General features: G+C 38.3%; 1 protein-coding gene across 2 annotated transcripts in view; it reads left to right on the top strand.

The window, feature by feature from the left end:
* UBAC2 (UBA domain containing 2) overlaps positions 1-11,403 on the top strand; it is an 89,992-nt gene extending 78,589 nt beyond the window's left edge. For both annotated transcript variants that reach the window (XM_087726612.1, XM_014072972.2), the window contains 2 exons: positions 7,433-7,555; positions 10,767-11,403. In XM_087726612.1, coding sequence (XP_087582738.1) covers positions 7,433-7,555; positions 10,767-10,874 — 231 coding nt within the window. In that variant the 3' untranslated portion in view covers positions 10,875-11,403. The remainder of the gene's footprint in view (positions 1-7,432; positions 7,556-10,766) is intronic.
* The last annotated feature ends 949 nt before the right edge of the window (positions 11,404-12,352 follow it).

The following is a 12,352-nucleotide window of genomic DNA, read 5'->3' as shown; positions in this document are numbered from 1 at the left end:
TTGGAAGATCTGCAATAAATATCATTTGCCTGCAAGCAAGAACTGGTGGGACCATAAAATAGAGAAAGTCATAGAAAGTGAAGAAGCTAAATTCCTCTAGGACTTTAGAATTCAAACAGAAAACCACCTGCCACATGACACCCTAGACTTAACAATTGACAATAAAAAAGACAAAAAAAGTCTGGATAGTGGATGTGGCAGTATACTGGAGAAAGCAGAATAGAAGAGAAAGAACTGGAGAAGATAACAAAATACAAAGATCTGTGAATAGAAATAGAACGACTGGGCCAAAAGCAAGCAAAGATAGTATCAGAGGTGGAATTCTGCCAGTTCGGACTGGTTCGCACGAACCGGTAGCGGAAATCACAGCTGGCTCCACCCATCCGCCCCGGCTCTATGGCATCCCATTTAGGCCCTTTTTGCAGCCAAAGCACATGCATGGTCCTTGATAAGGACTTGATAGACAAAAATGCCAAACCCAGTCTGAACATCTGGCTGACTCTGCGATAAATAATAATAACAACAACAACTAACTTCCTTTCCCTATTGTTTTAACACTTTTATGGTTGGTTGGATTTGATTGTGATTTTTATTTTTACTGATTTGATTTATAGTGACTTTGTTGTTAAATCTGTGGTGAACTTTCTTCTTAAATGATGTCATTGAATATGCAAATTGAGTCAAATTACTTAACTTTTTGACTATTTCAGTTTTGATTTAATTTTGCTTGATGCATTTGTGCCACATATTAGTTGCATTCATAAGCATGAATCTAGAAGATTCAAAGCCACAAAATTGCTTTTAGCATTTACTGTTTCTGACTTTTTTTTAATGTTACAAATGCCATTCAAGCAGTGACAATATTCTTTTCTTAACATCATCTTATATTTATTCTAAAACCGAATGTGCTCTGTGCTTGTTTAGTTTGTTCCAAGGACAGGATTTACATTTAAACCATGAGTGTTCAACCTTTTAGCTTGAGTGAAGAGGAATTATCATGGACCACATATAAAATACACAATAAAGTTAATGAATATAAATAACAAATTTCCTTTATTTTTATGATCTTGTGGTCTGCATTACTAGCTATCCAGGACTGCATAGAGCCCATGGGATGTGGGTGGGAACACATCTGATTTAAACCTGTTGAAATATCACTGGCATGTTTTCTAGCCATGACAGTCTAAACAAACTTTTCTCAATTTGGCCTCATACTGATGTTTTGGTTACTAGTGATTTAAAGCCAGCATGACCATTCTCAGAGTGTGAGATTTGTAATGATAAACACTTCATCCAGAATGATGAAGCATGATCTGAACTAACAAGATTATATAGTTAATAAATTCAGAAGCTTCTTAAAATTTGAGTTACAGCAATGGTGAAATTTACAAACACATGTGCAATAGCACAACATCACACATACAGGTTCAGATGTATATATGGTAACTGCAGTCTTAGAATTCTCTCAGTGCTGAGAGAAATATCCTTATTTATCACATATCTGGACATACAGTAAGAATGTATTTTGGTGACCTTTATTAATGACATGCTATTTAACAGTTCTCTAAAGGTGTTGGAATTTTGAAATGAAGCAGCATATTTACATTCCAATTAGCTACAGATCACAAGACAGACAGTGAAAAACAAAAACAACATAGAATTTAAGAACAGGATTCCTTGTGCTGTTGTAGAATCTGTAGGGATTGTAGAATCTGAACTATATTTTCAAGCACTTCTCATCATTGGCAATGAATTATTGGGTGCAGTAATTCAGCAACATCTGAAAGTGGACAGGATTTTTACATTTTAAGATAGATCATTTTCCAGTTATCATAAGGGAATACAATTTAAGAACTCATTTTTTCCCCCATTGGTGACTTAGCACAGAAATAAAACAACACATCCTATATTTTTTGTCTACAGCTATGAGAGCAAGTTCTCAAGCACTAACAAGCAAACAACTGATACCAGTTCAGTTCAATACCAAAACAAGAGACCGGTAGAAGCCATCCTTTCACCTAAAAGAGAGTAGCTTCCACTTCATTGCATCACTTTCACAGAAGAAAAAGGGGCAAGAATTTGAACCTTGATTTCAATATAAATGAAGCTCACACGATACACAGCGGCTGCTGAAATTCCTTCAGAATAATTTTTATAATGTTAGAAGAAATCGAATTAATTTGAGTTTTGTATCTTTACTTTAATCTTGCAATTTCTTGCCTAGCCTTCAAGAAACTTAACAATGATAATTTCTTTATCATACCAATTGCAGTGTTGGTTTTATAGCTTGACAATGTTTTATCATGCAAAATGTGCCTTAGATAATTTCTAACTCTTAAATTATCTCAAGTAAAATCAAACCAACTGTTTTAAAGTTGATGACCTCTATAATTGTCACTACTTTTAAAATAAAAAAGAAATGCTAATCTTTATTTTGCTCTTTTATTAGTATTCAGTTATTTGCATTTACAACATTTTAGTGAACTATTCCTTTAGTTGATTTTAGAAATGCTTATTTTTTTTAATTTGAACCTTATATAATAATTGTACAAAATACTGGTTTCTAAGGAACATATACAGCTTACTGCATGTTCCTTAGAAATCATTAAAGGCTACATAGCTGCTCATTATGCTTTCACATTATGCTTTTTGGTAATTTAGCAAAGATATAGACTAGTTTACCAGATTACTTAAAATTTACCACCCAAAGGGAACAAACATAGAAACAAAATTACAACTAAATGAGATTCTCTTAAGAGTAACTGCTGAAAAACAGAAATATTTATCTAGCACCTTCAAAATAATGTATCCCGATTGATTTTAATGGAAGTTGGGTGGCAATCAGTGGTGGGATTAAAAAAAAATTACTGCTGGTTCTGTGGGTGTGACTTGGTGTGTATGGTTTGGTGGGCGTGGCAGGGGAAGGTTACTGCAAAATCTCCATTTCCTCATGATCAGCTGGGACTGGGGAGGCAGAGAATAGATGGGGACGGGCCAGTCAGAAGTATTTACCTGTTCTCCGAACTATTCAAAATTTCTGCTATCAGTTCTCCAGAACTGGTCAGAACCTGCTGAATAGCACCTCTGGTGGCAATACAATATTGAACTGCTAGAATAATAAACATGTGGTATTGTGTTAAATAAATATCCCCAATTCAGTGTGTTAAGCTTGAATCATGAATGTATATCAACCATGATCATGAGTTGTAGCAACTGTGTGTTGACTTGCAAGGTAGCCTCCAGATTAAACACAATATGGGGATTAGTTGTACTAATGGGATATTGGCTAAAATGTAGCAAAATTTGGCATTATCTTTATTGCATGTGGCACAAAAATATAGTAAACTAGTCTATATTTTTTGATAAATTACTAAAAAGCATTATGCAAAAGAATAATGAGCAACAGAAGTCATCAGTAATGACTACATCATATGGAAAAATGAGAGTTTCGAATGTATGAAGTGTAAATGATAAAGTGCATGATTTCATTAATGAAATAAAAACTAAATATGCTATAGGTTTATGAATTAAGAGAGAGTGGAATGATATAAGAGTGATGAGATTCAAAGAGATCCTATTTCTTGAACTTGAAGAAATGTAACCAAATGAGAAATATTGCATGTGCATGGAGCCAAAAATTAGTATAAGAAATGTGTATAAGAGAGTTTATATAAAAAGAAAATTGCAGAGAATTAAAGCAAGCACAGAACTGTTGAGATTGAAACAGTTAAGGTGCAGATTGATTTTGATTAAATAGTAAACTATTCTGAAAATGGGTGAAGAAGGCTAAATAAGTAGCCCCTGAGAGACTGAATAAATAAACAAATAGTGATGAAATGATTTGAGAGAAACCCAAAAGAAGGGAATGCTGAATAAGTATTTCAGAAAAGTGTATTGAATGATAGTGCTATGCCAGAAAGTGGAATTGAAATAAATGATATATGTTTTGGAGCCCAAGATAAAATGATGAAAAAGAACCTTTAAATGCATTTAGATCATTGACAGCCAATGAGGCTGCAGGTATAGATGATATTACTGGAGGAATATTAAAATATAGATATGGTCTGTGTCTAACGTGTGAGAAGAATGTGTTGGACCCAATGATTAGAAAAAATGTTATTTTTTCCTCAATAGAAAAGGGAACATTATTATTAAATATGGTTTGGAAGGTATTTGACATTATTCTTGAAAGATTACAAGATCTGAAAGTGAGCAAAATTTGGGAAGTGCAGTGTGACTTTCTGCCAGGTACATCAGATTTTTGTTGTTTGAAAATTGAAAACTATACTGTATTTACTTAATTACAAAGCTTATATACCAGAGGTGGGTTGCTGCCAGTTTGGTCTGGATGGGCCGAACTGTTAGTAATGGCGGCAGGAGGCTCTGCCCACCCACCCGGATGCTTCTGCACAGAAGTGTCACGTGCGGGATCACACCCAAACCAGTAGTAAAGAAATTGGCAACCCACCTCTGTTATATACCATTTTAATCACAAACTATTCTGAATGGGTGGAAGTTGGTTAGTTAGTTAGTTGAGTTTATTTATAGGCCGCCCTTTTCCCTGAGGGGACTCAGGGCGGCTAACAACTTGTATGGGAGGGGGAAAACATACAATAACATATAGACACAATGTATAATTAAAATCGATTCATTCAACATTCAGGTGGGGGCGGATTATAGTCTTTACTCCCAGGCCTGACGGGATAGCCAGATCTTGAGGGCTGTGCGGAAGGTCTGAAGGGTGGTGAGGGTACGAATCTCCACGGGGAGATCGTTCCAGAGGGTCGGAGCTGCTACTGAAAAGGCTCTCCTCCGCGTAGTTGCCAGCCGGCACTGGCTGGCAGATGGCACTCGGAGGAGGCCTAATCTGTGAGATCTTATGGGTCGAGAGGAGGTGATTGGCAGGAGGCGGTCTCCCAAGTACGCAGATCCACTACCATGAAGGGCTTTGTAGGTGGTAAGAAGCACCTTGAAGCGCACACGGAGATCAACAGGTAGCCAGTGCAGCTCGCGGAGGATAGGTGTTATGTGGGTGAACCGAGGTGCACCCACAATCACTCGCGCGGCCGCATTCTGGACTAGCTGAAGCTGCCGGATGCTCTTCAAGGACAGCCCCATGTAGAGCAGGTTGCAGTATTCCAGCCTAGAGGTCACGAGGGCGCGAGTGACTGTTGTGAGAGCCTCCCGATTCAGGTAGGGTCGCAACTGGCGCACCAGGTGAACCTGGGCAAATGCCCCCCTGGTCACAGCCGACAGGTGGTAATCAAAGGTCAGCTGTGGATCCAGGAGGACTCCCAAGTTGCGAACCCTGTCTGAGGGGTGTAAAATTTGGCCCCCCAGCCTGGGCGATGGAACACTAACCAAATTATTGGGAGGGAAACACAACAGCCACTCGGTCTTTTCTGGGTTGAGTACAAGCTTGTTAGCCCTCATCCAGTCCCTGACAGCCTCAAGACCCTGGTTCATCACGTCCACCGCTTCATTGAGTTGGCACGGGGCGGACAGATACAGCTGCGTATCGTCCGCATATTGATGGTATCTTATCCCGTGCCTCCGAATGATCTCGCCCAGCGGTTTCATGTAGATGTTAAATAGTACGGGGGACAGGACCGACCCCTGCGGCACCCCATATGTTAGGGGCCTCATGGTCGATCTCTGTCCCCCAACCAACACCGACTGCGACCTGTCCGAGAGGTAGGAGGAGAACCACTGCAAAACAGTGCCTCCCACCCCCAGCTCCCGCAGTCGTCGCAGAAGGATACCATGGTCGATGGTATCGAACGCCGCCGAGAGGTCAAGGAGAACCAAGATGGAGGCGTGGCCTCCATCCCTGGCTCTCCAGAGATCATCGGTCAATGCGACCAAAGCAGTTTCTGTGCTGTAAACAGGTCTGAAGCCGGACTGGAAGGGGTCCAGGTAATCGGAAGGTTGGCTGAATAGTTTTTAATTCAGAGAAAACATATGATTCTGCGAGTAGGGTTTAATTATGAACTGTATTGAGGAAACATTATAATTGCCTGCTGGAAGAGAAGAATGGTGTAGATGGAAGTAAAACATTCATGAGAACAAATGAAAAGTTTAGCTAATGCTGTACTGCTAAGCAGGAAGTAAACATTCCTTAAACATTTATCCATAATGCTAATCTTAAAATAAGAAATGGAGATGATAGGGAATGTGAAAGTACATGTATTTTTTGTATATGCCTTGTTGGCTAATTTACAGTGAATATTACATGGTACTATGCAGCAAGTAGTATGAATCTGAAAATTAATGTATAAAAGACCAAGTCACTTGCATTTGATAGGAAAAATGGGGTGGATGCTGGAGATGACAGTTAAGTTGTATTAAGTTGCAATGGATTACTTAAATGTGGCTAATAAAAAGGAAAAGTGGTGGAAGCAAGGACATTGTTAAAATGAGAAAGGTATGGAGAGAAAAGTGAAATGCATATTGCCCAATATTTCTATTAGCAGAACATTATATATTCAAAGATATTTTTCTCTCTCCTTGAAATGGAGCACATAAAGTGTACAGGTAATCCTCGATTTACAACAGTTTAGCAATTGACTCAGATTTCTGTGATCACCTTTTGTAAGCTTCTGACAGGCTAATGGGGAAACCAGATTCACTTAACAACCATGTTACTAACTTAACAACTGTTGTGATTCATTTAACAACTGTGACAAGAAAGGTCATAAAATGGAGCAAAACTCACTTAACAAATGTCTCATTTAGCAACAGAAAGTTTGGGCTCAATTGTGGTCATAAGTCGAGGCCTACCTACTCCAGGAGTGGGTTTCAGCTGTTGCTACTGCCGGTTTGCTCAGGGACACGCCGTGCACTTTGTATGCACATTTAATGCAAGCTACGTGCGCATGCACAATCCAACAAAAATTGGCGGTGCCTATGGCGCCGCCGAGAGAACCGGTTCGGGGGCCCTTGCAGGTCTGGGTCATTGCCGGTTCCAGCGATCCAGGCTGCCAAGTTATTACCGGTTTGGTTGAACCGGTCCGAACCGGTAGGAATCCACCTCTGACCTACTCCCAAATGCTGAAAGTACTGCCATAGAAGCTTGAAAATCAAAGATGAAACATACACAGATACCAAGACTGCAACATTCTGAAAAAAGGAGAGTTTAGTGGTCAGATATAAGAAAGCTATCATTTATGCATTCTATAGGCCAGTCCTTCAGAGCTGAAGGAACCAAATCAAATGTAAGTGAACAAAGGAATCAACCATGAACTTGATGTAGGGAACTTCCACTGGCTCCTAGAAAGGTTGGTTGTATGGTCGAGTTTTTGCAGAATTACTTAAATCACTCATTTTTACACAGTTCCTATAATTTGCTGTTTATTTTTAATTTGAAAGTTAATTCATACTCAATTGTATGTTTTTGTATTTTTAAGAGTAATGTGAGAATATTTTATTGTAGGGTGGAATGGTTAATTGGAACCGTTTCTTTCCTCCTTTACGTCACCGACCTAATGCAAATTATCTGGATAATCACCCAACTGTGCAGGAGGGACGGCCTCCAGCTGAAGTTTCTGAAGAACAGGTAACATCTTCCTTTTATGAAAATCACAAACATGATTCTGCTAAGCTTAAGCACATTAACTTTTTTCCATGCTTACTGCTCAGTATGAGTAATCACATACTGCTTAATCACATGGCATCTCTTCACTAAATATAGGGAAGCAATCATGCACGTTATACAACGTGAACTATTCCACTGTATGCCTAGCACCCACAATAAGAATACATCTGAACTGCTAGATAATGTATCAACTTGTGTATTATATTTTCAGGTACTAGAATAGTATCCTCTTTAAATGTTCCATCTACTTTGTACATTCAGAAATAGGAGTGTTCAGTTAGAGCTTTTTTTCCCCAAAGTTTACCTGCTTTCAAGACCTTGTGTTGAAAGGAAAAACAATTGTGCATTTAATAGACAGAGAATTGTGAAAGCATCATATAGAAATATTTACCCTACTACAGGTAGTCCATGAGTTTACTTAGTGACTGTTTGAAGTTACTACAAACATGACATATAACCATTTTTCACACTAATAACCATTGCAAAATCCCCAAGGTCACATGATTTACCATTTGGATGCTTGACTTACGTTTCTGATGGTTGCAGTGTCCCAGTGTTTATGTCCCCTTTGCAATCTTCTGACAATGAAAGTCAATGGAGAAACCAGATTCACTTAACAACCGTGTTACTAATTTAACAACTGCAGTGATTCACTTAATAAATGTGGCAAGAAAAGTCGTAAAGCGGTGCAAAAATCATTTAACAAAGTTTTCACTTGGCAACATAAATTTTCAGTTCAGTTATGGTTGCAAGCTGAGGACTACCTATATTAAGGTATTTAAAAAAAAGGATGGCAACTATTCTGAATGGCAACATCAAAATATGCGAGGTATCTAAGGGCCTTATTTAACGGTCATTTATTTTTTTGTTATGATTATACATAGTTTACCAAAGCATAAGGGTAAGTTTTTCTTTAAATGCATTATGCTCTAGGAGACCCAGTGCAGAGAGGAAAGTGGGGGTAGGAAAGCTGGAAGCCTCTGGTAGAGCTGAACACAAAGCCCTAGGAATGAACTTCTTAAAACTGAAGTAGCAGTGTGGCAGTTAATCCTAGAAGAGCTGATTCGGGGGCTTCCCTTTTTCATTCATCTCTCTGATTCATTATTGAAATGGGAGAAAATGAAACTTGAGGACAGTAAGAAATACCGATCATTTTCTGTTCTTTAAAACTTCTTTAAGACAAGACTCATATTGTTCTTCTGGAAATTTTGAATCATTTAGAAATACATTTTCTGTTTGAGAATTATCCATTCTTCATCACGAAATGACAAAATAGAAAGGAAAAAAAACGTTTAACAATAACCAAATAATAAACCGTTTAATTGGAATTGGAACTATATCTGAGGTTTAGAAGATGTTAAACGTCTAATAAATCTCTAACAAAAATTGAAATAAACTCTTATTAAATATAATTTTTTTTAGAGAAGGTGATTACAGATTTAAATAATTACAGATGTGGTTGTTCTGGAATTTTCCAGTTAAAGAATTTCCAACCTTCAGAAAACACGATCCTACCTTATTTTAAAAAATAAACAAGTTGAGGAACATCAGGAAACCACTTGAAAGTTTTTCATACAGGCACTCTGATAAACAAAGCTTGTAATTTGTGTTTATGACTGTAGCTGCTCACAAACATATTAAAATGGGTTTTCCTCAAATCCCCACCATAGATTTGCTTGCTAAGGGGAAGCTGAGCCAGACCATAAATTCAGCAATAACTTCAATATTCATGTTGTGATAGGTAGGTTGTTAAGATTTGGGGCAGTATGACCAATAACACCAAACTATCTGGGGGAAAAAATTGAAACGGAGATCTGTTTTGCTTCATTACATCTCATAAACTTGGGGGAAGGAATGGTAGGAAGAACAGAACACAACCAGGATGGCTCCAGCATTTGCTCTTTCCCTCTTTAGTGATTTGGTTTGGTTTCTTCTTTTTCTTTTAAGAGGACAGACTGGAGTAAGATAGACTGAGCTGCAAGGGAATGAGTATGGTAGCTCAGTCTCAATGAGTCCATGGTTAAGGTAGATTTGGATCGGGATCTTCTCACTCCTAAGGAAATAACCTTAATGCTACACCACACTGACTCTTTTGTTTCTACAAAGCAGAATAGACTGACTGGAGGGTGGGGCTGTTCATAGTGCCCCTGCCCAGCCAACCCAACTGACACTGGGTTGAATAGCATGGATGGCTGCCCCATGCAATGAATTCTGATTTTGTGGGTCTGTCTGTCTTTTTTTTCCTTTCATTTTTCATTCCCCCACCCCCTTCTGCTTACGCTGGCAATTATAGAGAAGTGTGCAGTAATCTTTGTTTTCTGAATCCTTTTATACATATCCAAAATAAAGTATCCAGGCTTCTTAAGCAAACTGGAAAAAAAAAACAATGCAGTTGCCTAAAACTGAACACATGCCCTGTTTATGACTCTGGTATCATATGATAGTTGTCATGTGCTATGCTTGGAAATTTTACAGGGATTTCCCCAAGTTTCAGGATTTTTTTAATAGCTGCGTTCTCAAAACGAATTCAGTTATTGTATTGCTTCATTGGTTATACCCAGATAAATATTTATTAATATCTCCATATGAAAAAGTGATTGTTGCTCCTTGCCATATCTTGGTGCATTCTTGCAAACTGTGGCTTGAATTTTCACATTACGCTGACAGGCAGTCTAAAAAGCATTATAGTGTTCCTTTTTCCTGTACTGGTGACATTGAGAAGACTCGGATTACTGTGTCTCCCCTTACAAACCAACCTCTAGAAATAAGATCATTATATGGGTTGCATGTTGGTCCCACCCATAAGTCATACATCTTTACTATTGCTCTAAGCAAGAAAGAATATTACTGTTCCTACAATAGGTAGATAACACAACTATTAAGTCTAGCTTCTTAACATGAGAAGCAGTGATAATATAGGAGATGGTACTATCCGCAGAGGAGTTCATCCTCCTAAAATGGAGGTGGAGTCTCATGAATTCCTGTGCTGCTTGATAAACTAAATAGTTGAATTAACTTTAATATATTTCATTACAAGAAAAAAAATCAATCTCACCAGCTATGTAATAGCTATATCTCACCCATTCACAATCAGTTTTTCAAAACATGCTACTGTGTTAGCTGTTTGGTATGAATTTTAATGTTTCTCCCCTTCTCTCTTATTTCTCCATAGGTGGCACGGCTCATGGAAATGGGATTTTCTCGAGTGGATGCTTTGGAAGCTTTGAGAGCTTCTAATAATGACCTCAACGTAGCCACCAACTTTCTGCTGCAGCACTGATAATTGAATACCTGCAGGGAAGAACTTAAATTGACATCTGTCATATGCTTTCCAGAGGGCTGTAAACAACTGCAGGGTAGACACTTGAATGTTTAAATCAAGAAAAAGAAGCTGCCTCTTCACATGCAATATATTACTGCAGAAAAGATGGCTGGCACTGGAAATCTCTTTCCCTTGAATGGAGTATACTAGCCAGGTTGCACTGGAAAAGTGTTTGCAATCATAAACATATGTTATATAGCAAGATTTATTTTGCAAAATCGGGTTTATGTCTTGCCCCCACCCCCAAAATCAGCATTACATGTTTGATCATTTCTGATAACAAAAAAGACTTTTTTTTTTCTTAAAACAACTGTTTACCCTCTCAAAAAAAATATTTTGTTATATATAGCCAACCAAGCAACATTTCATTTTCTTATTTTTTTAAAAAAAAAAATACTACATTTCATTCATCTGCTTTACCACAGCTTCAAGAAATGTGCAGAATTCCTTGGCTATGTAATTTCAATAAAGGGAGAAAGGACTGAAATCTTGTATTCAGAAGATTCTATTCATTTTTTTAAGGGTTGGTGGGAGCATGCAGAATATGGCTTCTGGAATTTTTTTCATCCCCTTTACAAGCAGTGTTTATGTGTGGCCAGTGGAGCATGAAGCAGGCTGCATCTACTCTGCCTTAGTTCATATGACCAGGAGGGAAAAGGAAATAAAAGAGTTTAGCAAAAAGCAGATAGCAACTTTCTAGGCTGGTGTCCAACTCCCTCTCTTATGAGGATGCATTGAGACAATCTACATAGCCATCTCCAACCAATGTTTGAACTCAGTCTAACTTTGGTCAGCCTTCTAAGGGTCCCTTCCAGCCCTATGATTCCCTATGGCAAAATTGGTCACGCTCCATTCAGTTTTAGAGAACTTTCTGACAAGTCAATAGGCAGATAGGTAGATTCCTGAGCTCCTTTATATACAGGTGGTCCTCGACTTACACTTAGTTCATTTAGTGACTGTCCAAAGTTACAGTGGCACTGAAAAAAGTGACTTATGTCCATTTTTCATACTTACAACCTTTGCAGCGTCCCCATGATCACGTCATCACAATTCTGATGCTTGGCAACTGGTTCATATTTATGACCATTGATGTGTCCCAGATTCATGTGATCATTTTTTGCAACCTTCTGACAAGCAAAATCAATGGGGAAGCCAGATTCACTTAACAACCGGGTTATTAACTTATCAACTGCAGTCAGTTACCAACTGTCGTAAAATGGAAGGTCGTACAATGGGGCAAAACTCACTTAACATGTTTTGTTTAACAACAGAAATGTTGGTCTCAGTTGTGGTCATAAGTCGAGGACTACCTGCAGTTTCTTTCCAACATAGGACAGAATAAAAAAGGAATGGAGGGTGAAAATAGAGAAACGTAAAAGGAAAGGCAGGAAAAGTACACTTTGAAAAGGAAGGAAAAGAGAGAGATTGCTATAGGA

Source organism: Thamnophis sirtalis, unplaced genomic scaffold, assembly GCF_051295495.1.
Source record: "Thamnophis sirtalis isolate CommonGarterSnake01/CBP01778 unplaced genomic scaffold, rThaSir2_p1.2 scaffold_12, whole genome shotgun sequence".
NCBI classification, from domain to species: domain Eukaryota; kingdom Metazoa; phylum Chordata; class Lepidosauria; order Squamata; family Natricidae; genus Thamnophis; species Thamnophis sirtalis.
This window is presented reverse-complemented; position numbering and strand designations above follow the sequence as displayed.